The 27768-nt window shown below is 47.5% G+C and overlaps 1 protein-coding gene across 3 annotated transcripts in view; it reads right to left on the minus strand.

The window, feature by feature from the left end:
* Positions 1–27768, minus strand: part of KLF8 (KLF transcription factor 8) — a 61549-nt gene that overhangs the window by 12856 nt on the left and 20925 nt on the right. The window contains exon 2 of one of the 3 annotated variants that reach the window (XM_060249459.1): positions 18881–18976. Coding sequence is in view for 1 of the 3 variants with exons in the window: in XM_060249458.1 (XP_060105441.1) it covers positions 6788–6835 (48 nt within the window). In the remaining 2 variants the exon portion in view is untranslated. Of the gene's footprint in view, positions 1–6787; positions 7100–18844; positions 18977–27768 lie in introns of those variants that run through there. The other 2 variants (XM_060249460.1, XM_060249458.1) reach the window with 2 other exon arrangements.

A 27768-nucleotide genomic window follows, 5' to 3' on the forward strand; every position in this document is an offset into this window, starting at 1 on the left:
AGCTGTAACAGGAAACTGTGGCCTAGGTCCCTCATTTGCTGCCACAGGGCACAGCCTAGCCAAAAAGCTCACAGGAGGAGAGAGATTGTTATTTTGGCAAACTCTGTTGCCCTTTTCCATTTTTAAAATGTCTTCAAGGTGACTTACAAGTATGAAGAGTGGAAAACTCTAACAAAACAATGCCACCACAATAATAATAATAATAATATAAAAAAAGCCCAAATGCATCTAATTGTAACAGCAAAAGTCAAACTTGAGTCAGGTAAAAGGGATAATCTTAAACTGCTACCCAAGTGATAAAGGCAGATCCCCCTTGGAAGACACCCCCCCAGGGTGCTACCACCAAGGAGGCCCTTTCCCCTAAGTTCATTTCCAGGCAGGCTCATATGGAAAAAGCCAGGCCTGCAGATAAGCCAGTCCCAGCAGGATTTCACAAGTCAAAAACAGCATGTTGAATTGTGCTAGAAGGAGCCTGGCAACTGAAGGAGCCCTGCAAAAAGACAACAGGACAGAACGGCGATGAAGTGGGAATTCCTGTTCTCCAGCCAAGGTGCCCAGTTACACAAGGTACAGCTTTGCTACTCAGTATGTAACCCAGGACACTCCCTGGCCCATGATGGGGCTGAAGAAAGAAAGAGAACACAGGCTCCTGTAGAAGGCAAACACCTTCAGCATATTCAGAGAAGCACAAAAGGCCTCCTATTTCAGGAAAAGAAACAGGAAGATCCTCATGTGCATTTGCTATGGCCACAATACCCCTGAAACCTCCAGACTGAGAGCAAGGAAGGGCGGGTAAAGCGGGGAGGGGATAAAAGATGCATTTTCCAACCCTGTCAATTCATGCATTCTGATTGGTGCAAGCAGGCCTCATTTTGGGCAAGAGCTCACAGGAGTGGAGCTCCAGAACATCTAAATTTTATTGTGCCCTTTTTCTTACCCACCTCCCCCAAATACTTGCTTCTGGAAGTTCTGGGCTCCGTTGTTCAACCCCACTGTGAGAATTCTGCTGAACTCTAAGATTTGACAAACTTCCTAATATTCCCCCCCCCCCCAAAAAAAATTGGGAAAATAACCAAAACATATAAAGCAGACATCATGCCACTGTGGCCACATAGGAGAAAGTAATTTTAAAAATATGGTGGGAGTAAGGTTTAATTATGACAATTATAATTCAAGAAGCATTTTAAGGTAGATGCTGAGCCAATATAATTTAGTACACCTTCCGATGATGTCAGGGCTGTGCGGCATATACAAATGAGTTATGCAAATGCGTTTCACTAATGAGCCCCAGCACCTCTTTTTCTACAAAATGACCCCTGGGTGCAAGTGATTCCAAATTCAAACCTCGCCATCCAGAGTGATTGTTATTCTGTGTTAATAACATGCCACACAAAGGTGGACCTCCTGCACAACGTGACAGATTCAGCACCTGAGATCTTAGTCCATACTTTGCAGTTGCAGACACAGTCAGGAGTGCTGAGGTTGAACCTAAAGGGTGAAATGGCTACTCCCAAGGAAAGCTGCAGATACCCGTCCTGGTCCTCTGCACTGCAGGGAGAAGCAGGCAGACAGGGAGGCTCCAGGCTGAGAGGCAGGCAGAAGCCACCGGAAGTGACTGCTGCTCACCAGAGTCCGTGGGTTTGTCAATAGCCAAAAACTGCCCAGGCAATCTCCAAGGTCCAGCCCTCTCCAGTTGTTTTTGCTAGAGGAGCTGCCTCCCTCTGGGATGTCAATGAGTGCTCAAACAGAAGGGCTTGCCAAGGAAGGGGCCAGCCTCATACCCAACAAGAAGCCCCCTTTCGGCTAGGATAGGGCTGCTGTTCAGAGACCAGCCTAGTGGTGTCCTGGCCCAGTATCAAGACTAGGGTGCACACAAACTAGCACATGCATATTGATCCCCTGCCCTGGTGCACAGATGCCCGGGATCAGTAGCAGCACCAGCTGGCCTGTCTAGGCTTGGCACAATGCCCAGAAGATCAGTGCCAAGCCGTGCTGCAGGGACAGAAATCTACAGCCACATGGTATGTTGTGAGAATGCACCCTTTAAATGTTTGCAAAGCTCAAGAATCCAGGATGGGCAGGGTGCAACCCCCTTCCCCAATCAGTTCCTGGGATCCAAAAGTACCTCAGCACCTCCCATCCTCCTGCCTTCCCTTACAGAGCCTCCTCTACATGCCCTAGATGGGTGGCTCCAAGACACTCCCAGCACTTCCTGCACAAAACACACCCCTCCATCCTTTGGCAAGCCCAGGAGGCTCCCTTCCCCCAGCTGGGCTGGCCTCGCCCACGTTTAGCCACCCCCTCCCCTCCCCAGAGCACTGGCTGCTTGTCTGCCTGGCCTCCTCCCTCCCTGTCAGGAGCCAGGACAATAGAGCTCCAGTTCCCACCACCCTGCCTGAGCCTGTCCTCTGACCAGAGGGTGAGAATTAAAGAAACCTCGGTTCCAGGAACTTGGTACTCCCTTCCGGACCCTCCCCTACCACATTTCCAGCCTCTACCAGCCTGCCCCTCCCTTCCATCTGCTCCACACCCCTGCCAAGTTTCAGCCCCAAGGGATGCATAACTGACTTTGATCCCCTGTTAGGGGGGGCTTTGCCCTTAGGGCACCAACAGCAGCTCCCTTCTGCTTGCCAGTATTTGTGCCAAGGGAGGCAGGCTGCATGAACACAGAGCTCCGTCCTTCTGGCTGTGGGGCCATTCAGGGTGACCAAAACTGGAAATGGAAAAGCCTGGCACTTGGGTGGGGCGGGGCAGAGGAGGGCTGGAGGTGGAGCTTAGCGTGAAGACTTTCTATTCACCTAAGGAGCTCAAAAGTAAAATGCCACAGATTGAAGGGAGAGAGAGAACAGCTCCACTGTTGCTTTTCTGGCAACCAGTCTGAAAGCAAATAACAGCCAAGCCACTTTTTAAAACTACCAATTGCCAGAATCTGTTGCCACAAGATGACAGAAACAGACATAATGCAAAAGATCCCTAATGGCATTACCGTTTTCTGTAGCTGGGATGGGATTGTTTTCTTAATTTTAATTTATCTATAGTCAGCTTTCCTCCCTAATGGGAAGCCAAACTGGCTTACAACTTTGTTCTCCCCTCATTCACTTTCTCCTCACAACACCCCTGTAAGGTAGGTTAGGCTGAGTGTATGTGACTGGCCCAAGGTCACCCAGCAAGCTTCCGTGGCAGAGTGGGGATCTGAAGCCCCCAGACCCTAGTCCAACCCTCGAGCCACTGCACCATCAAGGGTCTGTGAGCTTAGCCTTCAGACCAGGCTATAACTGGCCATGCTGCCATAAGGCTGGGGGATTCCAATGCCCCATATCTGGAGCAGTTCTGAAACGTCAGCTGCTGCAGAATCCCACCTGTAAGCTGGGGCTGGCTGGAGACAATGCATGGCTCCAATTCTATCACAACTGCACTAGGGCTGCCAATTCCCTCTGGGCCCAATTCAAAGTTCCAGTTCTTTTTATTATTAGAGCTTTTGATGACATGGGCCAAACATGGGGAAGCACAAATGCTCAATGAGGGCTTAAGGAAACACCTTTTCCCCACTAACCCTACCTGGGCCTTGGAGTTCCGCAGGCAGTGAACTCTATGCCCTGTACCTTTTATTCACAAGTTAACAATTTATCAATGAGCATAGCCAGGGAGAAGGATGGATAGACAAGACATAACCCCTTTTTAAGCCTCTGGATTTGTTTCTTAATGCAATGGCCTTTACTGAACTGTCCAGCATAACTTTAATCTCTTTGCAAAGGCATCAGATGCATTTTGCAGGGAACAATTAAAATCCCAGCCCCTGGACAAGGCACCTCCCTGTTCCTCTGCAAGCCACATCTTCCCCCTGCTACCTTTGGCAACCCTCCCCCTCAACACCTGCTGCTTCCTCCACCTCTAAGCTCCAACCAGGCTGCCGCGGTCACCTTTCCACCAAGGTCTCAGCCACACCCAGTCTTCAAGCTCTGTTGGTTAGAAGGCTGCAGCTGCAGCCGACACCACCACCCTATCCACCCCTCCTCTGCATTCTCTTCAGCTTTTGCTGAGAAAGAACGAAAAGGGAAGAAGGCCCATGAGCTGAACTCTCTTCTTGAATTTCCCAGAGATCTCAATAGACAATGCAGTAAGAGTTGTTAGTGGGGTAGTGGTTGGCAATGTTGGACTAGGTTGTGGGAGACCTGGGTTCAAACCCTCACTATGCCGTGGAAGTTCACTGGGTGACCTTGGGCCAGTCACACTTTCAGCTTAAGCCTGCCTTATAGGGTTGTTGTGAAGATAAAATGTAGGAGAGGAGAGTGGCACAAGCCACTTTATGTCCCCATGGGGGTATACATGAAACAAATAAAATGAAACAAATAAAATTGAGCTCCATCCATTTGTGACACCAGCATACCCCATATCCCCTACTGTTCAAAGCATGGTCTGGATTTCAGAATGAGAAATTGTAACATGGACTTCCAGTGACGGACCAGCTCCAACCAACACTGCATTCACTGTACCATCCCCAAACTGGTGCAGCACAGTGGCTGACCTCCCCAGCCCTGCTAAGGAGCCTACTTGTTGGATCCTTCAGCAAAAAGGAAAAGGGGGTATTTCTCCTCTCTGGATGCCACTCAGCCATGCAGTACCCAGTGGGAAGTCTGGCCAAGGAATTGGAGCACTCAACACTATTCTCCCAAGACACCCACTCAGCCCAGTCTCTCACTAGGGCCAAAGGTCAAAGCGGCCTTGCAAAGGGCGGTTGGCTTCCTAGTTCCTACCGCCTCCCAGCACCCAAGGGCCAAAGGTCATGGAAGCCCAGCAAAAGGCTGAACTCCAACACAGGAAATGCCTTGAGCAGCCTCCGCTCACATAAGGCTGAATGCCAAAAAGAGGCGGCTCTGCTGTGGAGTTGTGTGGGAGGCAGAGAAAGGAGCATCGCTCCAAAATGCAGCCCCTCCTCCTCAATCTGTGTGCTTTGCAGGGGAGGGAGGGCTAAGCAAAGCACACTGTCACCTGGAACTCCAAATTATCTGGGTGGAGGGATCATCAACCCCAGTTCTAAGGCGTCAGCTAACTACATGAACCAGCACCATCTCTGTGGCAGCACCAGTGGGTCTTACAGCTAAGACTGCCTCTTATCCTTTCCAGGACAATGGGTCCCACTATACTTGAGGGCAGCTTGCAAGTCCCCTCACTAGTGAAGATGGTGCATTAGGGACTGAGCTTTTCCTCCTGTAAGGACAGCCCAATCAGTAAGTACTACATTATTCAAACCCCAGAAACCTAAACTAACTCAGGGCAAACTAACAGAGCAGACAGAAGCCTGCAGAAGGGAGGGGGAGGGGATTGTCCACACACCTCGCCTTGGTGGGGCGTAACTCCAGACGTGAAGCCATGACGCCAACTATTTAAATGCCATCGGTTGCTTAACTGTTTCCTTGCCAGTCAAAACACAACATGCAGCTGGAGAAACGAGCTGACTCAGGCAAGCACATGCTGGAATGAGTGTTATTCGGCTTTTAAGATGCCAGTGGGCTGGTTTCACAACACTGAAACCTATGCACACTGCAGGTAAGGCTCACTTTCAGAAGGAGACACCATCTCTTTTTGCCCACTGGACAGCTGCCTATAATGGGGCAAAACCCATCCAGACCCTCCTGGACCACAGCGTGCAAGTGCCTCTTACCCTTTTGACACCAGACTTAAGTTGGCATAACAGCTTTGGAATGTACCTCTCTAAGACTGCAACTTGTGCAGAGAAAAATAACCACAGCCTGGTATTTTCAGATCTCCCCCCACCCCCCAGTGTCCAAAAACTTAAAAGCACTGACTGAAGAAAATGTAACCAAATCAATTGGCTAGGAACTCAGCGGTTAAAACTTGAGTCCAAAGTCATTTCTACTAGCTGATCGGCTTCACTTTGTTACTAGAGTTGATTTTCACCCCATGCCCACCCCATGCCACTCCTTGCCCCGCCTCTGCAATGAAGTTCTGCAGAAGCGAAAAGGTCACAGAGAGGCATCGGGTGCATGAGAGAGAAAGCCAGGGGAGGCAGCCTCACCACCACCAACTGCCTGGCAAGAACCTCAGAAGAGCCCTGCCAGTGACAGATCTGACCAAGGGTCAATGGCACCTAGCATCCTTTCAACAGTAGCCAAAAACACAGTTCACAGAATGCTGTTGTCCACTAAGGTTTACATCCAGCAATTAATATTCATAGACACCCACCCCAAACACACACACAGATGTTTTATTGCGCTAGGGTCCATTTAGTGGACACTTATAGACAATGCTTCATTGCCAGCATGGGGGCGTGGGGGTGTGGAGACCCCAGGCCTTGCAGGCCAGATTCACTGTAGCTGCCGGTGCCTACTGAAAGCCAATGTCCTAACACTGTCCAGCAGCTAAGAATGACTTGTCCTAACTTTAGAAGGAACAACCTGCGAGGCGGACCGCCACCAGAGGCGGTGGTTTCACAGGAGGGACCATGTTAGCCTGACTACAGCAAAGCAAGAATTGGGGCTTGAGGCACACAACCACACGGCTCTTGCCTGCCCATACTGAAGGTGCCAAAACTCGTTGGTGGCCTGCTTCCAAGTATGACCTACCCCACCATCCTAAAAGACACAGCGGAGAGCTGCCGTAATTGAAAGGCTCCCCCTCCGATCCGGCGCACTCTGTACATGCTCTAGGCGACCTCCTCTAAGCTGCCGCCCCAACCTCGGAACGCTCCCGGGCGCAGCCTTCGGGGCGCCTGGGCCGGGACTTTCCTTTCCGGGCATGTATTAGCCGAGCCAGCCGCTCAACTCACCGCCCAGGCCCCGTGCACGGCGCTCGTTCCTTCCGCGGGGAGGATCATCCCGAACCGGGCTGGTCGAAGGACGCGGCGGACACGAGCAGACGGGCTGCAGCGAGCCCGGCGATCGGTGGCAAGCGGAGCACGACACGAGCAACCGGAACGAGTCAGGCGAGCGAGCAGCCTCCACCTCCTTAGCCTGTACGATGCACTCTAGGGTCGCTGCTGCTGCTGCTGGCTGGGTGTGTGCAACTGGCAGCCCCACCCTGGGGAGGGTTTGGCCAGGCCTAGCCGAGGAGGAGGAGGCGGGCGTTGCCCAGGGCCGCGCCCTCCCTGGGCGCGGGCGGCGTCGTTGTAAATAGGACACTGGCTTGCTCCGGAAGGGTGGGAAGGACGAGAGGCGTCGTCCCTCGTTGGCCAACGGGCTCGGGAAGGCTCGCTATGGCAACGGTGGCGCCACCTCCACTGTCGGTGCCTTACCGTGGAGCCCTGACCGGGCACCTGGGCGCCAGGAAGGGAGGAGGGTGGCGGGAAGGATGGCTCCCTCGTATACTCACGTTGCAGTTAAATGCCAAGCCCCCCCCCCCCGGGCCGGCCCGCAAGGGCCAGTAGCTCCAGCCCCAGAAACGATTCCATAGGTATCTGCAGCATGCAAGGGCACAGGGGCAGAGGTTCTTATTTACTTGGAGGCAGTGTTCTGCAGGTGCTCTTGGGCTGGTCACATACTCTAACATGCTAAGTTACCTCACAGGGTTGTTGTGAGGATAGAACAGGGAAGAGGGCGACTTGCAGTTCCTTGAAAGGATGGTGGGATAAGTATGCAGGTTGGCATTAGTCATAATAAAGGATAACAGCTAGAGTTTCAGGTCTGTGTTGGAAAATACCTGGAGACTTTGGGGGTGGAGACAGGAGAGGGCAGGGTTTGGGGAAGGGAGAAGCCTCAGCATGAAGCAGCCATTTTCTCCAGGGGAGCTGATCTCTGTCAGCTGGAGAGCAGTTGTGAAAGCAGATCTCCAGGCCCCACCTGGAGGCTGGCAGCCCTAATAACAGCACATGTGTTTATTTACTTCATTTGTTTTATTAACTTCATTTGCACCCCACTTTTCTCCCCAATGGGGAACCCAAAGTAGATTACATCATCCTCTCCATTTTATGTTCACAACAACCCTGTGAAGTGGATCAGGTTGAGAGTATGTGACTGGCCCAAGGTCATCCAGCAAGTTTCCATGGCACAGTGAGGATCTGAACCTGGGTTTTCCACATCCTAGTCAGCCACTCTAACCATTTGGATAATTCAAGCAAGAGCCTCAGAAACCAGTTCTGAAGCTTATTTCCATCTCCCCTACCCACTGAAATATGAAACAGCACAGCTCCACACACCCCTTTCACTGGGATTCAGTTATCATTTGAACTGGCAGAGGTCTGGGTGCAACGTCACCCCCAAGAAGCCTCTTCATTCCCTCCCAGGGATTTGGCCTGAGCCAGACCAATCGGAGGGCCTACTGTAATTCAGTCCTGCCTTGAAAGACTGGGCCTGTGGCCACCATTTTAACCTGACCTACTTTAGGAAGCCAAGGCCTTCAGCAGAGCAGTTGGGCAAAGACACAGCCCTGCTTACTGCTAACACAGTGTAATCATGGCTATCTTGCCAAGCGAGTGCGGAGTTGGAGAAAACTTGCTTCAATTTGTCAAATTCTCAGCTTCCACAAGTGTAGATAATGGTGAGTGAAATACCTGGAAGAGGCAGTGTGATTGCCAGTGGGCAAGTGTGATTGGCAGTGGGCAAGTGTGATTGGCAGTGTGATTGGACAGAGGGGGCTCAAAACTAAGAAAGAGGAGTGAAGGTGCTAACAAGCCACCTGGTGCTTGGAAAAGAGATTTGGGAAGCAGGAATCAGCCATGCAGAGTGGAACCAGCCTTTCTTTTTTAGCAGGAGTGCAGTAGTTGAAATGAAGAGGAAGCATAAATCCATGTTTTGGCAAGCTGTAGCTCACAACCATCCCTACCTACCATGCCCCAAGCTTCACACCCCCTATTGTGTTAGATAACAGTCCCCTCCATTTTCCACTGTTCGCATATACAGGAAGAAAACCTGTCTCACCCAATTTGGTCAGCATCATTCCATAACTGAATCACAGCCCTGTAACCAAGCATGTGTGTAGCAGTTTGTAATAAGCTTGGCCTAAAGCAAAGCACAAGATGTGTAGGAGACCAGCCCCACCCTCTGGGGCAGCTGCTGGGGCTGTTTCTTCTGCAGGCTGGGGCTTGGGCAGTGGGCGAGACAGGAATGAAAAGCCTCACTGGCAAGACTCCACCCTCCCCTTTCCTCGCCTCAGCAAACAAAACCTTGTAGAGGCCCAGCTGGGGGGGGGGGGGCAAGGATAGGTGGGGTGAGAGAGTTGCCTGTGTTTGGGCCCTGTTATTTATGGGTAGCACAGACTTGAGAGAGGTCACACTAGAGCTGCATGACAGCTTGCCTATTCAGAAGCTACAGAATTGGGCACAGCCAACTTGGCCAGGCTCCCTAGCAAAAAGAGGATTCATTGCACCAGGACTGGCACAACAACCATCTCAATTTTCCATTGACTAACTGCGCTGAGCCCAATCCAGTTTCCGTGGCGCATCCACGATCGGAGGAGGACTACATCATTGCTGCATGTCCAGGTGCTGTGGCAGGAGACAGGAGGACTCACGTGTCCATTGATCCGCCAGCCACAAGGGCCAGACTGCAAAATCATGTAAATAGCCCTCTGCCACCTCTGGACTACTGCCAGAGCTGGTCATGTGGGCACCCAAGAGGGCAGTTATAGGCTGAGGCACAAAGGGAGGGATGGGGTGGAGTGTAGATCTTCAAATGCAACATTTGCTACTACTAGGAAGATGGGGAGGGGTAAGGGCCCAAATTCACTGGAAAAAAGATGTACACTAAGGCCTCCCTGTGGTTCTTCCCAAAATGTCTTAGTGAACTAGATTTCACCCTAGGCTGTGAGCTGGCAAAAATGGCCTCCTCAGCAATGCTTCTCTCTTTCTCCCTCTCTCATTTCCAACACACCCCAGTGTAATGCAGGGAGTAACAGGAACCTTCCAGATGTCTGACAGTTGTCTTTCCTAAGAGACAATGTTCAGTTTTTTAGGCCCCCACAGAAGCTTCCATAAGAAATAGACAAACTGTCAGTAGAAATACAGCTTCATGATCTAAGCCTTCCCCCACCCCTTGTACTGACTTATGGCACCCTTATGGGGTTTTCAAGGCAAGGAGTGGTTTTCCATTGCATGCCTCTGCATAGCAACCCTGGCATTCCTTGGTGGTCTCCCATCCAGATACCAACCAGGGCTAAACTTACTTAGCAGCAAAGATCCAACAAGACCAGGTTAAAAGATTGCAGATTTATACCCCACCCTTCTCTCTGAATCAGAGTCTCAGAGTGGCTTACGATCTCCTTTATCTTCTTCCCCCACAACAGACATCCTGTGAGGTGGGTGGGGCAGAAGCTGCCCTTTCAAGGACAACTCCTGCGATAGCTATGGCTAACCCAAGGCCATTCCAGCAGCTGCAAGTGAAGGAGTGGGGAATCAAACCTGGTTCTCCCAGATAAGAGTCCGCACACTTAACCACTACATCAAACTGGCTATCCAGGTCAGGGCAAGACATTCCTACCCAGACACGATCCAGGAATCCCTGGTTAGTCTGACCTTCCTGCAACTACAGGAACTACCTCTTCCTTTCAAAAGTCTGGGGACAGCAAACAGAATAAATCCTGGAGACAAAGGAGAACCTTGTTGCCTTCCCATCATTTACTGTACTGGACAATTTAAAGAATTTGTTCCACAAGGCAATTAACAGTTTTGAGCTTGCCCAACATCTGCCCTAAAAACTTCAACCAGATTTCTAGTCTGGTATAAGCTGGCTACTGCTCACTGGGCTGAAGCAGAACATCCATCTTCAGCATCATAAAAGGAGTTGCTGTGTAAGTCCAAAGATCCCCACAAATGGATGATCAACTACATGCATGCACACACACCTCCAGTAACTGGGCATCCGTATGTCCTTGTGATTGCTTGTGCCCTGAATCAACCCTGGATACAACCCTGCCTTACATGTAGTCCTCTAAATGCTACAACTGTGCTAGGGTCAACCATCATCAACAAACCAAAAGAGGACTTGTCCAGCAGGTTTTATTTATTTATTTGGTTGACTTATATTCTGCCCTTTCCCATACGGGCTCATGGGAACCATCTTAAATGGAAGTATCCAATTGCAGAGAAAAAGGTTCCCAACTGACGTTGCATCTGAACAGCAAGAGTCCCTTGGCCACAGTTCAGGGTGGAAGCAGACGGAGCCAGCTGCCTGACTCCCAACAAAGTAATCATTGGGATAGATCATTAGCCCAATCCCTCTCCTTCCAAACAGAGATCCGCAAAAATTGGGAGAGGTACCACCTAATCAGTGTTCCCTCTAAGCTGAGTCATTGTGAGCTAGCTCACACTGTTTTAGCCTCTGGCTCACAGAGTTTTGTCTTAGCTCAGGAGAAATGGCTTCAGAGCAAACTAATTTATGCCGTAGCTCATAGCTTTAATGCCAGTAGCTAATGAAGTAGAATTTTTGCTCACAAGACCTCACAGCTTAGAGGAAGCATTGCACCTAATCCTTATTTCAAGGCATCTGCCCTTCTACTTGCTTGGTACATCATATCCCAAGTTTGGAGCAGCAATTCACCACTACACAGCAGAACTTTTCACATCTTAGAAAAAGTGTTCGTCATAGAAGTTTAAATAGAAGGAAACATTCTTCAGTGGAAAGGAAAATCTAGCTATCCATCAGTGGTAGACTGTAGACAGGCACCCACACGGAACCCTTCCTTCTGACCTTCTGAGCTTATGTTTGTGTTTGATTCCGCCCTTCCTCTTGGTGAGGGGAGGGGGGGGGAAATCCAGTGGAGATGTATTTAGTGGTTAGAATAGGGCAGGGTCTATGTCACTATTGGGGCACTGGAAAACCAAGCAACAACAGCCCATGCTCAGTAATCCAGAACATAACCAATAATGCAGCTCAGGATCAACACTGCACAGAAGTATGTGACAGTCCTGCCCCCCCTCCCCTCCCCACTCCAACACAACATGACAACGGAAGACTGCTGGAGAGCTAAGCTAATCAGCACAACACTTTATCGATGACCTGTCCCAGCACCACAAAGCCTCAAGTTCCAGGTCTCGGTCTGCTGTGAATGCACTCTTGATCCCACTTTTAATCTTTCAGGGTGTTCTATGTGCAAAACCAGTTATAGACAGACAAAGTTGTACAGACAAAGTCTTAACAGGCATGTCTATGAAATTCTGCCAGCTATCACCTTAAATGGGGGTTCAAGGAAGTCCTGACACAGTTGTACCTCTGGCAACCCCTTTGTTGTCCATACCAGTGGGCTACTCCAGGGCTGGAGCAACAACCATAAGACAGTCTGCTCAAAAGACTGACCAGGGCTGCAGGAATATTCAGATAGCTGCATAGCCTCACTCCATGCAGCAGCTCCCTCAACATGTCCAAGAACCCGCCCTGCAAGATGTTCATGAGACCCAGTTTGTGCTGAATGTTAATTGGCGATATGATAGCCAAGTCATTCCTTTTCTTAAATACATAAAGAACTTGTTGGTTGGTGTTAACTTCCTCCCAATTAAGACCTATTTAGGCTACCCAAGCCACCCAATCCATGCTGATCCTTTACAGGAAAAGGCACCTAAGAATTGTAGAGTGTGTATGAGTGTACAGGGGTGTCTGTGCTCCATGAAGCTTTGTACACTCTCTGTTTGCTTTGCTGTCCCCTCATCCCATTTTGCATAAGGGCTGTGAAATTTAAAAAAAACAGAGTAAGATGTAAACTAAGAGTTCAACTCATGCATTCTTAGTGGGAGAAAGAAGTAAACCAATACAAGTGGGCATAGAAAAAGAAAACAACTGGGAATTCAGAAGAAAAAGCTAACACATCCAGGAACAGCACAAAGGAGGAAAAAAACCCCATCCAGGCTAGCTTGTTCATAGTTGCAGAAGAGGGAATGAGCAGGCCAAACATGTCCCCCCCCCCCCCCCGTCTCACACACACACACACACACACACACACCATTCCACCCATGGTCAGCAAGCAATTCCAGCTCCTGTGAAGTACACACACCCAGCCCCTCTTCTTACCCCTACCCCAGTCAAACCTAATCCACACTGTAGCAGCCTCCCCCAGGGGGGTGGAGAGAGAGGCAATGGGATCAAAGCACATTTGAGCAGGAAGTGGCTGGTTAGTGTCATGAGCTAACAACACTGCACATTCTGCACTCTTTGGTGATGGGCCATTCCTCTTGTGACAGCCAGAGTGCAGTGTAGTGATTAGAGTATTGAACTACAATCTGGGAGACCCAGGTATGAAACCCCACTCTGCCTGGAAGCCTGCTGGGTGACCTTCGGCCAGTCACTCTCTCCCAGCCCAACCTACTTCAGGGTGGTTATGAGGATGAGAGGAGAACAATGTAAACTGCCTTAGGTTCCTACTGGGTAAGTAAATAAATCAAATAATTGTGGACCACAGAACTTTCCTTCCTCTATCAGAGAAAACCATACCCTCAGTCTGAGTTCCAAGCAACCCAGACTCCCTCTCTACACATCTGATGAACACTGACTCACAAAAGTTCGCGCTGGAATAAATATGGATACTTTTGAAGGTGCCACTGGAGTCCCACTTGCTTTTTCTGTATATGGAGAGATTCCAACTCCAGCCCATGCTCCTGAGCTGGGGGGGGAGCCACTGCATGTGCATCCCAATCCTGCTTCTGCTTCATTCCCTGTCCCAGCAGCATGTGCCACAGGGGGTAACTGGCTCCTCCTCCACCACCACAAGGACCACTGAGCCAGGACCTTCCAGGTGTGCCTCTCAAATTTAACTATTTCTCAGTCCCTTAAAAAAATTGCAGCTTCCTTTAAGTTTTTGCAGCAAGGCAGGCAAATTATATATTTCCCAGCTTAGCATGATGCACAAAAGTAGAAGCTTTGCCCACCCCAGAGGAATAACTAAATAGATCTCAAACAGTATGAACACTGCACAGATTTGGCACGGAGTTTTAAAAGGGGTGTGCTGAGTGTTAGATATTGACAATCTTTGGATCATCTTCCCCTACTTAATATCCAGCTTGCTCTAAAGCAAGGAATCTGTTACCCTTTGACAAAGGTTCCCAGTTTCACTTAGAAGTTTGTTAGATTAGATTACTCCCTCAGTAACATCCTGTGGCTGGGAGTTCTACGGTATATTTGTATGTTCCATATGCCTTCTTCAAAGAGACCTACAGCTCCACAATCTCAATTCTGAGATCTGCCAACAAACTTTTGTTTCCCCAGGCAGCTGGGTTTTACCCCAATCAATTCCTTGACTACTCAAAGGGAATTTAATATATCCTAATTTTTTTTAAAAAGTTACTCAATTGGGTCTACAGGTGTTCCACAGGTACCCCTCCCAGGTCTGCAGGCACTGCTCAGCACACTACAGAGAGAATATCACAACTTCTGTGCTCAAAGAACAACCGTAGTCCACAGGAAGAGACACTCTCTGCTCCACTAACCAAAGGTGCCCACTTCTGAGCACTGTTCCCCCCTCCCCATTCACTGCTGGGAACAGCAATATCCCCATCGCAACTATAAGACCTCTATAGTCTCTGACAAGCACCTGTCTTTAAACTCTGCTCCACCACTGTTAGGCAAAGATGCCTGACAGACACTGCCAGCAGCTCATGGGAATTAAGGGCTGGCAACACAGTAGGAGAGCAAGGGGAAACCCCACCAGAAATTTTTGCCTTTTGGTCTTCCACAGTGTTGCCTGCACCAGACTGGATGAAACAAGATGGGAGTCTCCCAGGAGCAAAGACTTTATGAAACCTGCATGCAGATGTGCAATCCCATCACCATGCAAGAGGCATGTCCTTGGCAGAGGCAGGCTAGGTTTATGCATGTGTGTATATTGTGTGTATGTAGGGGGGAAGGGTACAGCTCTCTCTGTCTTTTCTCCTCCAGACAATGTTGGTCTTTCTTGCTCTTTTGAGCCAATTTGGTGTAGTGGTTAAGTGTGTGGACTCTTATCTGGGAGAACTGGGTTTGATTCCCCATTCCTCCACTTGCAGCTGCTGGAATGGCCTTGGGTCAGCCATAGCTCTCATAGGAGTTGTCCTTGAAAGGGCAGCTTCTGGGAGAGCTCTCTCAGCCCCACCTAACTCACAGGGTGTCTGTTGTGAGGGGAAAAGATAAAGGAGATTGTAAGCCGCTCTGAGACTTTGATTCAGAGAGAAAGGCAGGGTATAAATCTGCAGTCTTCTTCTATTTCAGTTTAGATAAAGCAGGGTGGCCTTTTATTTTAGTAGTATGCAGTTCATTTTAGTAATACTTAAGAATATTCCACAGCATCCTAGGCATATTTAAGAGGTTGAGGGCAAAGCACTTAATATTCTTTCTTCCCCATGCTTAGCCTTTAAACTCTTGGGGTGATGGGTCTCCAGAACTAACTGAAGTTGTCTGCAAATTTGCTGTGCCAGCATGTGTGTCCAGCACCAGCGGAGTGGAAGGGTGTACTTCCCTTCACAGAAACTTGCCTCACAGGTCCCACAATTACAGGACGTTTCCCGTAACAGAAGTTAAATATTCCACAAACACACATTCAAACATACACATGTTTAAGCACCAACTGGCCCAACCAGATAAGTGAAGCAAAGCTTTTATTGGACCATTCAGCCATTAAGAAGCTGGACACAAGTGTCTCAGAGTCACAGACAACAGTCATATGTATGCATTAGAAGCAAAATAATATACATAACGACAGATTTATGCAATATTTTTATTAACAGATTTGTACCCTCTTTCCACTTAATCTATGCTAAAACAAAATAATCCACTTCAATAAGGAACAAGATGAAGCAGGCAGTCTCTCCTTAAAATATCCAACACCATGAAAGGTGTGGCTGCATTTTAAAAAGTTTTGTTCCAGGGATAAGTAGTGGCAGAGTATCTGACCTCAACCATGAAAGCTGCTGGGTGACCCAGTCCTTATTCTCTCTCAGCCTAACCCAGCTCACAGGATTGCTGAAGATAAAATAAAGGAGGGGAGAACATTAAAGCCACCCTGAGATCCCTGAAGGAAGGGCCGAATAAAAATGAGACAGGCACCTCAAAGAGCAACAGTGGGTGCTTGATAAACACCAGAAGAGTAGGTTACCAAAGTCTGGATGTCATCACACAGAAGGCTCAATCTCTGTCAACTAACCATGTTATTTATGAAAGTGGGGGTTCGGGGAGCCAGCAGAAGGGCAGGTCCATATGGGAGCAGGCCTCCCTCTGGCTACTTTCAGCCTAGGCTGCTTTAAAAGCTAAGAACTGGCACTCTGGAAAAAAACAATGCAGTAGCCCATGAAAATCTTTAAGTACTGGTTGAAATGTCATCAAGTGGAGAAGCATCCAGTAATAACCGGGTCTATTTTGAACCAGCTGAAATTTCTAGACATTCTTCCAAGGTGGTCTCATGCAGGACAGGCTGCAGCACTCTAACTTGAAGAGTGGATAACTGTGGCAAGATCAGGGTCTTTCAGGAAAGGCCACAGTTAGTGTCACAGCTGATGCACGGTAGGCAAGCATTAGCGCATGCATCAACTGCTCTCAAAACCCAAATTTTAGAGAGGACCACTATGCCCTGTCAACTGGACATCCCTCTTGGTCTACACAACCCAGGCAGCTAACTAGTTGCTTTTGCTCCTGAGTGTGAAAGGGAAGGCCAGATCCACTGAGTCTTGACTTCAGACTTTCTCATACATAACATGGTCCATTCTTTGTTATCAGTTGCTCCAGGAAAACATGAGGAGTTCGATGGCTCCACTGCCTCTGGGCAGGGTCTCTCTGGTCAGAGTTTCTCTAACATCTCCTACAATGGTCAGAACCTGATGACATATGAGTGTGAGAGACAATCCTTTCTTCAAGGATAGCAGCATACAAATTTCACGGAATGGCTCTTTCTCATGGAAACAAATGTCCAGTCCCCTACCAGCAAAGCGTATACACGACTGCTCCCCCGTTTCTTTCAAATAAGAAGGCCTGACCCCAAGTGACTCACCCTCTGGGACTCTTTTATGGCACTTTTCTAAAGAGTTCCTGGCAATTTTCAGATGCCAACCCAAAAAAACTGCCTTATACCAAATCAGACACTTCATCAGTACTGCTCTGCTGCACAGCAGATCTCTCGTTTCTCACTTTCTTCTCCACGACAGGTTGCCTGAGATCCTTCAACTGGAAATGCCAGGGTCGGATCTAGGGGGGAGCAGAGGGGGCTCTTCCCCTGGGCGCCACCAGAGGGAGGGCCAAATTGGGTAAGATAGAATGGGCCCATAAGGGGGTGTCATTTTTTAATTTTGGCCCCCCCCCACCTCAAAAAAACATATAGATCCAGTCCTGGGAAATGCCAAGATTGAACTAAGGAGCTTCAAGTAGGCTCTGCAACTGATCCATAGCTCCTTCCCCAAAGCTAAGATTCTACCCTGTTCAGTCTTCCCCATTGCCTGAAAATGGCATGGGTTGTGTTACAAAGCTTCATTGATGGGAGAGCTCAAGTCCAGAATCTTTTGTTGACAACAGGGCCAGGGTTATGTGTAGAGTGAAGTGTGCTTCTGCATATGTGCAGACTCCTACTGCTGAGGGATCACAACCAGTCCTCCCTTAAGACAGAAGAACAACCATGGAAAACCTTTGTTATTACCTACCATAGAGGAATGGCTAGTCAAGATGATGGAGCCTGCAGAGATGGCCAAACTTATGTTATGATAAACAAAAAGGCTTATCTCAAATTTATACAGACATGGAAACCCTTTATAGACTTCTTGCGTAAAATGGAAAAAAAGTCAAGCTGATGATGTGGTTTTGAAGACTCAAAAGCAAAGAAAGGTAATATATTCCCTTTTGTCTGATTTCAGACTAGGGTTGTAATATGGCTTTCTGTAACAGAGAAAATCAGGTATCATTCCTTTTTCTTGTTTCTGTGTTGGCTGATCTGCTGTTTAGCTTCTACAGTTTGTTCTTTTTTTTGCTTTGTTTCTTCTTTTTTATTTCATTGTATAAAAACACTAAAAAAATTCATATTTTAAAAAGGACAGAACAGGACAGAAGGCAAAAGGGCTTGCCTTTTGCTCTTTCAGTTTACAAGACCACTTTATTAGGCATTGCTCCCACACCCTTCAGCAAAATAGCCACTTCCTGCCTCCTGAAATGCAGGGTTTCTGACACATCAAATTTAACCCTGTAAGAGTAGAGGGGCTTTGATTCCATGCGGAACAACCCCCCATTGAACTTTCTCTGACTGTTGTCTCATGTGATGCAGCATGGCTCTTCTAACCAGGAGGGGAAAGAAAGGGAGGGAGTGCTAGTTAAGCACTGGGCCAAGTACATCAGGACCAACCAAGAAGGCAATTCCCCTTTTGCCAGAATTTCTCCAGCCATCCCCCTCTTGCTGTTTTCTGGAGCTCAGAGTTGTATCACTCTAACAAAGAAGCTGGTGGGGTTGTTTTTTGTTTTGTTTTGTTTTTTGGGGGGGGAGGTTGCAGCTAACAGCCAGGGAGAAATGGCTCATGAATTTGTCATCCTGCACACCTAGCTCTCACTGCACCTTGAGACAAAAAAGTCCATACATTAGTTCTGCACCAAGGAAGCCTCTTTTCATTGTTCTGCCCTCTCTCTACTCCAAAGGCTGAGCTGCTCTCCTTCACAAATCATCCCACTTCCTGTCCTCTCCCCATCTCTGGGGACATAATTCATGGAAGGACTTGTTTCTCCCAATCCTCTCTGAGCTATTGTTTGGGAACATGTCAGAATCAAGAGGCTCCTTTTCCAGAGGTAACTGCAAGATGAGGAACAGATCTAGCCAGGCATGTTTCAGTGGTCTGAGGAGTGGCTGGTCTCAATATCTGGCTTCATAGGAGACCACAGTGTGGACAGAGCCAGCATAACAGCCAGTCTTCATTTTCACTGTGCCTCCGTTTCCTCATGTGCAAAAAAGAAATAATGATGCTACTCACTTGTCTGCATGGCTAATTAGGGGGTGAGAGACCCACCTGTCAACAGAGACCCTCTTCTCCAGACTCTGCTTCCACACCCAAAAGGAGCTGCTGCACTCGTCACTTCCTCTCCCACAGCCTCTGGGACTCCATCTGAGAGAACAGGAAAGATAAATGCTGACTGCTTTTGCTTTCAAGAAGCAGGGGATCCCACACAAGAAGGAGGAAGCAGCAGAGTAGGCAAGAATATCAGGGCTGGCTCACCAAGTTCTGGAGAGGCTGTTCTAAAGCCTCCTGCACAAGACAGTCAATGCCAGGCTCAGAGGGAAATCCCAACAGCACTCAGCTGCCCAAAATGCAGAGGAGATAGAAGTTTCCAGAGCATCCATGTTATCTCCCATGCAATTCTATTAGAGAAAGAACATCCACAAGGAAGGGCATCGCAGAGCAACCCCTTCGAAGAGATCTGCAGTCAAGCATATTGCCAGCTCTATCTATACTGACTCAAAATGTCTGAGTTTGAAATAAACGATGGAAATCAAAGAAATGTGCACATTTGCTCATTTAAACATCAATGTGCTCCATCTACATTCTTGACTCTTACAATGAAATGTGTGAAATTTTTCAGAATTTGGGAAAGAGCAGTTTAGAGGCAAAAGAAGTCAGTTAAGGAGAATCAAACACTTATACAATGCTCAGTAGAGAGACACTGAAGCAAACACTTTGCCCATTTCTGACATACACTGCTCACACTGGCAAAATGCATTTCCCTCCAATTTGGCAGCCTGTGAAGAGGATGGCATTTAACATTTGAAAATGTCTTCAAGAAAATGAAGCAATGGTTCTTCCAACAGCTGACATCTGCGCACAAAAACTTGCAGTTATGAGCATTACTGAACACTGGATTGATGGTCTGGGGAAAGGTGCTGAGTTAATTTGGCCTGCAAGAGATTCCACTTGCATCTATTTGTTAAGATTGCACATATTTTTGAATGGTATTAATCATGAGCTTTCACATCAGAATATTATCTTTACTGAGAGTAAAGTTACCTCCTGATTTTGCCAAAGCTTTTGAAGCATTTGGACCACAGCTGACCACTCCTGAAAATGATGGCAATGGAGAAGAGATCACCCATATTACTAAAGTTAAAAACAAATGCTGATGTTAAAAACAAACTTTATGTATTTACTTCATTTGTATCCCACCTTTCACACGAATTGGGAACTACAACAGCTTACATAGTTTTCCTCTCCTGTTTTATCCTCACGATATCCCTGTGAGGTGGGCAAGGCTGAAAGTGTGTGACTGGTCCAAGGTCACCCAACAAGTTTCCATGACAATATGAAGATTTGAACTTGGATCTCCAAGATCCTAGTCTGATGCTCTAACCACTATACACACTGGTTCTCTGATGCCCACAATTTCCTTCTCCGTTCAGGCATGCTCTTCTAATCTTCTTCAATTCCACAGGGCCTGTAAGACTGCTCTCCTGCCAAGCCTTTGATTGTTAAGACCAGAGACTGCTGCATTGAATAAAATGAACTGGCCACCTTGAAGCACAGACCTGGATCCTATGTTTCTATGGAACACCTGGATATAACAGTTATGAAGATATGAAATAGATATGCTGTATTCCGCCACCACTAAATACATTAATATATTAAGATTGTATTGACACAGCACCTGTATTGTTTAATATTTATATTGTTTTAATATTTGTTTTAATTGGTTTTATGTAATTGTTCTTTATTAGCCTGTAAGCCACCCTGAGCCTGCTTTGGCAGGGAGAGTGGGATATAAACTTAATAAGCAAGCAAATAAACAAATAATAGTATTCCTGGCTTTGGCAGCACATAGACTAAAACTGGAACAATACGAGGAAGATAAGCATAGCCTCTGTGTATTTCTAATAGACACATCCCAGAGTTGTTCCTGTGTCTGGGTATAGTTAGAGGATATTGCCCTGATCAAGATCACCTTTGTACAAAGGCAATATTGGTAGCTGGCCTTGGAAAAAGAGAACATTTTAAGGATAATGACACGTTTCTCTTCTGATCAACTGGAGCATTTACACTAGACCAATGTAGAAATAGATAAGTATACTGGACTTTTCTTAAGGGACAGCAGTTACAAGTGGGCATTATTAATTACCCTCCCCAATTGGAATTTCCTTGTGAGTGAAGATACTGTCATTAAACTAGTTTTGGTCTATAAGAGAGACACTTAATGTGCAAAATGGCTCTTTATTGATCAAGAATGTACAGCAGGCCCATTGTGACTTTGAATAAGCAGCACGCCATAACGTTAGTACAAAGCACTCAAAAAGGTTCTGTTTTCTGGATTGCTAAATGGTCAAAACAATGCTTTTTGAATACCCCTTTTCCCTAACTTTGTTACATATCAAAATGTAGTAGCTGGGGTTTGTTAAATTTAAGGACACAACACTTTCAAAATATGAAAACAGCATCTTCTATTTTTACTGTTCTCTTAATTTGGAGTATTTTGTTGAGAGTTTAATTCCCTCGGTCTTTTGTTTTGTAAAAGAAAGAGCTGCTTCTTCATCTTCCAAAATGAAATCTCCCTCTGCAGAATTCCTGAAGCAGCAAAGATGAAGGCCAACATAAGTGCTGTTGAGCCATGCTGGAATGGCTGAGGGCCCAATATAAAAAGCAGAAAGGGGCAGCACAAGTGGGGACAAGCTGAATCCAAGCCTGCACTGCTGCACACACCTGCTGTTGACCTTCCTGCAGCCCTTCTCTCCCAGCTTGGCTCATGTTCAGTTATCAGAGTCCAAGAGGAAAAATGAAGTGATGGACAGAGCCCAGGGATGGAAGTCATGGAGCATCCTGCACTATTCATCTGCACATCCCTTTTCCTCTTAAATCCAGAGAAATGCAAGACAGAAGAGGTTTCCTTTTCCTGCCAAGCAGTCAGCAACAACTTTCATCCTCTACTCTACTGCTACAGCTCCCCCCATCACTGCCAGCAGTCTTTTCCTCCCATGTTAGCGGCGGGGGGGGGGGGGGGGGGAGAGAAAGAAAGTAGTAAAATCAGGAGAAGGTGAAGCTCTAGCAGCAAGCTGCTTAGTTCTGAGCTCATGCACACAATCGGCAGAGATTAAAACAATGAGCATATCCAGAAGCTACCTTTGCGTTCATACAATGATCTTTCTAGCATTGGCATGCTGCTATGCAGCCAAGACACTGCTAAATATGTCCGGTGCATTTACTCTGGACAAACAGGGTATTAATAAGACAGGGTTTGCACAGTATTGGACAAGATATAAAGGTAAGGTGTCTGAATAGGACAGTCTTTTCAATGGTAGCACCTATGCTGTGGAACTTCCTTTATGGGTTTTTCTTTATATTAACTGAGGTTTGTTAGATTTTCTTTAAGTCTGTTCAGTCATAGCTGCTGTTGCGAACAAGCTCTACAGTTCTGTTGAAAAGCAATTTTGTGGATCTGTGTGGGTAAAAAAAAAAAAAGCAAATATTTTAAATGAAAAATACCAGAATAGTGGAGGAAACAAAGCAGGGGATAAAATCCATCCTGCCAATATGTAAGTCTTCTGCAGACAATCTAGCACAAAGAAAGTGATTAGCCATCCCAAACAGCTAACCAGGGAGAAGCTCATGAAGTCCATCATATCTTAATTTTTTTTAAAAAAAAAAAAACCACAATAAAATATGTTTAAATCCAGTACTGTTTGTGAGCCTTGGTATGGAATTGCTTCGACCAACAATAGACCAGACTGGAAAAAGCTAAAATGGTAGTCACTGCTGCCTTTCCTGACATAGCACATTAACTGTATCATAAACCCCCCAGCCTGGCCCAGCACCAAATCTTTCCCCTCTTTATCAGTGCTGCTCTAAAGAGTGAAGATTTTTCTCCACAGAGAAGAGGAAGGTGGGGGCTCTTTAACAGAAGAGCTCAAGGGGAAGCAAAGAGTGAGAAGATACCAGGCACATGTGACAAGTGTGAACTGCAGTCACTACTTTGTCTCTGGGAAATCTGCAGTTCAGTCCCATACTGTCTCGCCAACATGCCAGCCCCTGCTACACAGTGGTGTCTCCAGACTGAGATGGTATTTTGTGCTTTCCCCACTGCTGCTGTGGCTTCTGACAAAGCACAGGAGCAACAGCACCTCCATGTAGCTGGTTTCCCCTCAATTTCCTTACAAGCCCCTGAAAGTGGCCACACCCCCAGTCACCAGGGCTTTTGCAATTTTTTAAAAAATCAGCAGAAGGCTATCATTACATTGATAGACCATTGTAACAATAGCAGATTCTCTGGATTCCCAGTTTTTATTTTTTTTAAAAAAAAGGTAAGTCTCTTTTCCTTATATCTCTGCTAAGGAAGAACATAGAGACCTTTTCTTAAAATGAAAAATGAGAATTCATGGAACTTGCCTCACCTGTCACTACAATGATATATCAATGATATTCTAGTAACTGTTTAAAAACATTAACACTCCCCGCCCCCAAAAAAATGGCAGGGAGAGGAAATGCCTGCTACAGGGACAAGGGTAAAGGAAAATGGCAGCCATATGGGCCAGAAAATCCAGATTTACCTACCTACAGAACAGCCATCCAGGCTTTACTGCAGTCTTTCCCAAAACTCTGGAGTAAAACAGGTTTGAGAAAGATCATAGAAAAGCTGGGGGAATCCCCAGAGGTGCATGATTGCAGAACTAATCTGTGGGGAAGCAAGGGCAAAAGCCACTTTCTAAAAGCATTGAACTCAGGGCAGATAACCCTTCTTGAAGACCCCCACAGTTGCAGAAACAGAGGTTCATCCTAAAACCCGAGTATGTGTACTCAAAGGGATTCTGGAAACACTCAGCATCTGGAGATGGGATATGTGGAAGTTTTAACTGTCATCCATCTAATAGGGGGAAAAAACCCAAAGAGGCAAAATTTCAAAAGTCACAATTAAAACTAAGCCAAGGTCAATTATGTTTCATTCTTTAAAAGAAAAAGAAGAAAGGCTTTTGCATATGAGAGCCTTCCAAACCTCTGCCAATGCTATTTTCTTCTTGCTGAATGACAGCTCAGAATTTCAACATCCCAGGATCCAACAACAGCCCTAAAGCCACACAATCCCATTTCCATTGATTACTTCTCCCTTACATTACTTATCTCCTGCCGACATGAAATGTGACCTTTAAAGATTGCAAAACCACAAGACTTTGTTTGAAGAACATTAAGGATGCCTCTCATAAGTCTCATTTTTTAAAAGCCAGCCTCAAATTTTTAAAAGTTGGTGGGGCAACGCATGACCTTTGCCCTCGCAGAGCTGGCAATCCTGCCAGAATTGAGGATTTGGCTCTCGCACCAGAGACAGAGGAGCTCTCAATATGTTTGGGGCAGCTCACCTTTTATTCTTGGAGAAATGTAACTGGTCTGAAGAGGTTGCACTCTTCAGAAATGCTTGCAAACAGCAAGGAATTAATTGGATCCAGTCTGGTAATCAGACTATTGGGCAGGAACCGCCCCACCCAGGGGACTTGGCCGCTGAGCCCCACCAAGGCCTGCAGCAAGTCCCTTCCCTCTCCTTGGCAACAGCCATAGCCCCACACTCACGGAAGAGAGGGCGGCGCCCACAAGCCACCCTCCCACCATGAGAAGCCTGCTGTGCAACTCCCCTCCTGGCCTCAACTCTGCTCTCCGGCACAGCTGCAAGCAGTAGATACCCGGAGCCTTTTTTTTTTTTCCTGTTTTAATGAGGGCTGCAGAGAGGGAGCACACCCAGGCTCTTTCACGTCCACACCTCCTGCAGGAATTTCCTCCCGGCCCCAACTCAGCCTCACCCTCCTCTGCCAGCAAGCAAAGATGCTGTCAGGCACAGATGCTATTTCAAGGCAGAAAGCAGGGGAGGGGCCAGAGGCAGTCAGTCTGCTTGCCCGGTTGCCTTGGCAACTGCATACACCCAACTGAGCTGGTACTAGGCCGGATCCCAGCTGAGCTGGGGTCAATTGCTAGAACACTAGCAAAGCCAGTTTCCACCAGCAGAAGGAAAGCTTCCTTTGCCCTCTTGGCAAGCAGACAACACATTTGGAGGCAACTCCGTCCTAGAAAATCTTAGGCCAATCACAATTTGCACCCGGGATCACAGTCATACTGTTAGGAAGCAACCAAGTCTTTGAAGCAGCAAGACCTCAGCAGGGACTGACCCTGTTAGACAGCTGTCTCATTCATCCCTTCTTGCTCTCAAGGTTTCAGATAGGAAGAAAAAGGGCGAGGGAAAGGGGGGGGGAGCACAGTGGCCTTGCACTGTGGTCCAGGCATCCCTCTAAAGACAGAAATAACTAGTCTCATTGATAAAGATGGGAGAGGATTTGGCAACAGGAACAGGCCGTTGTGGCCCACATAAAGAGGCCATCAGTCAAACCAAGCTACTCAAGAAGCCCCCCCACCAATACATACACCCTTGCTCTCTACCTCCTTTAACTCCCCACCCCTCACTGACCTCAAGCAGCCTCTCTGGCTGCCTGGCCATCCAACAAGGACATGGCACCAATAACCAGCCCAGCTATGGCTACCCCCTCTGTTTAGCTAGCCGGGACACACAGCCCCAGCAAGAGATACAGAAGGGACAAGAAAAGGGGTAATATGGGGACCAACCACTTCTCTTCCCTACAAGACACACAAATACCGAGGGCTGTCAGCTCTGGGTTGGGAAATACCTGGAGATTTGGCACGGGTGGAGCCTGCAAAGGGCAGAATTTGGAGATGGAAGGGACCTCAGCAAGGTACAGTGTTATCAAGCCCACCCTCCGCAGCAGCCATTTTCTCCAGGGGAACATCTCTCGCCTGGAGATCAGTTGAAATAGGGAGAAATCTCCAGGCCCCACCTACAGGTTGGCAACCCTAACGAAACCAAGTACAGATCAAAGCTTCAAGCTGGCAGAAAGGTTTTTTGAGGGGAGAGGATCATGGAAAGTGAGAAGAAAACAGGGATGAAGGGTTCTAGGCAATATATGAGCTGCAGAAGGAATGGGGCGGAGCAGGAGAGCAGAGTCAGCTGTATGCATGACACAAATGTGGGAAAGGGAAGGGATGCTGCACAGAACTCAGCTCAATCTGTGACCTCTAAAATGGACTCCAAGGAAGGGTTTTGACATCTTACTGAATGAGGATGTTTTGAAGGAGGGAGCAACATGAGACAGCGCAGGCCCTAGAGGACTACGGGTAGGGCAGGGAAGGTTACTGTGCCAAGTCAGCCCCTGAAGGGAGAGGGCCTTGAGTCTCACTGTTGCTATCATTCACCCTACAACCATTTAAATCCCTTTTTGGCTGGCCAAGCAGTCATTTTCCATTTATGGGGAGGTGGGAGCTGTTACACAAGCCACAGAACATGTGGGGGGTGGGGAGAACCACAAAGCAGCACAACAACGTAATTCTGGCCTTAGCTCTCTTGCTCTATGCTTGCTCCTTGCCTGAGTGGGACTGCCATATTTTGTGGGCTGGTGGTGGCATTTCCCAGCCCTCCTCTCTCCTTTTTACATTTGACTCTCATTTTGCCAGCACCAAAGCACTGTGGGGGCAGGGCAAAGGGAAAGAGTGACAGTTGCTAGGCAACTGCAGGACACATTCCCTAACAAAGCAGCTGCAGAATCCATCCTACACTTGCGTAGCAGTGAAAGCAACTGGGTTTTTCCCAGGATTGGGTAGCAATTTGAGGTGGAATGTTCAGCAGAAATAATGCTGATTATCAGGACCATAACTAAAATGGCATCCCTGCATGGTAAGCAGCGATGCCTTGAAGACATGAAAGGGGGAAGGGTCCAGAAGGCCACAAAGCAAGGACACACAGCTGGTAACTTTTGTGTTGCTACCTAACATAGGAGTTTTTAAAAACTGCATATCCAAACTTGGTAATTTCCACATAGTTTATTTTTTAGACAAGGGTGTTTTATTTTTTTGCACTCACAAGATGAGTCTGGCTCCCATATGCTAGTACCTCACTGATGCTCTCCCACCCCCAGGCTATCATGCCTCTGAAAAAATCTCTCTGGATAGACTGGAAAATCTCCCACCCATTAGTTTGTAGACCAGGTTGCTGGAGACAGGAGAGAGTGTGGGTGGCAAAGCAGCTGAGTATAACCAGCCGCTTCCATGCTGCCCCACCCCATCCACCCACACCCACCTCCCCCCACAATCTTCACCACAAAACCAGTCCTTCCCAGCAGATTAAAACACAGATGGTGATGTGTCCCGATGGTTTGGCCATTTTGCCCAGCAACCCAGGTGCTGTTGCTTCTTGTCCCATACCACTAAAAGCAATGCAGCAGGAAGGGCTAAATTTTGAGAGTGTATGCTTTGCTAAAGGTCCCCAATTTGGATCCTGAAATCTCAGATAATGGGAAATATCTTTATGAGGCCCTGAAGAGCTGCTGCCAGCCAAAGAAAATGGATCAGTGGTCAGAGATAAGGCAGCATCAGAAGACTGCATAGGCTCAGTCTCCAGTCTCACCCTGTATTTCCCACCCCATTCTCCATCCTGGCTCCAAAAGGGCTCTCTCTTAGAGAAGCTATAAACAGCTGCCTAGAAACGGAGAATCTGGAAGAAGCTTGCAGGCTGTCCTCAGTTGGACAGCTGCATTCAAGAAGGCAATGGAGACAGTTGTTGAATCTAAGAGCCATTCACTTCCGGAAATATGTAAGTGAGAGTCAGTGTGGTGTGAAAGGTAAGAGTATCAGATTTGTATCTGGGAGACCTGACTTCGAATCCTCACTCGTGATGGAAGCTTGTTGAATAACCTTGGACCAGTCACACTCTCTCAGCCTAACTTACCTCATAGCATTGTTGTGAGGATAAAATGGAGGAGAGGAGAATGATGTAAGCCGCCTTGGATCCCCGCTGGGGAGAAAGACAGGGTACAAATTGTTGGCAGAATAATTAACACAGCAATGCTGCACAACCTGATTAAAGAGTAGATAAA

This window comes from Heteronotia binoei, chromosome 11 (assembly GCF_032191835.1).
Source record: "Heteronotia binoei isolate CCM8104 ecotype False Entrance Well chromosome 11, APGP_CSIRO_Hbin_v1, whole genome shotgun sequence".
Classification (NCBI taxonomy): domain Eukaryota; kingdom Metazoa; phylum Chordata; class Lepidosauria; order Squamata; family Gekkonidae; genus Heteronotia; species Heteronotia binoei.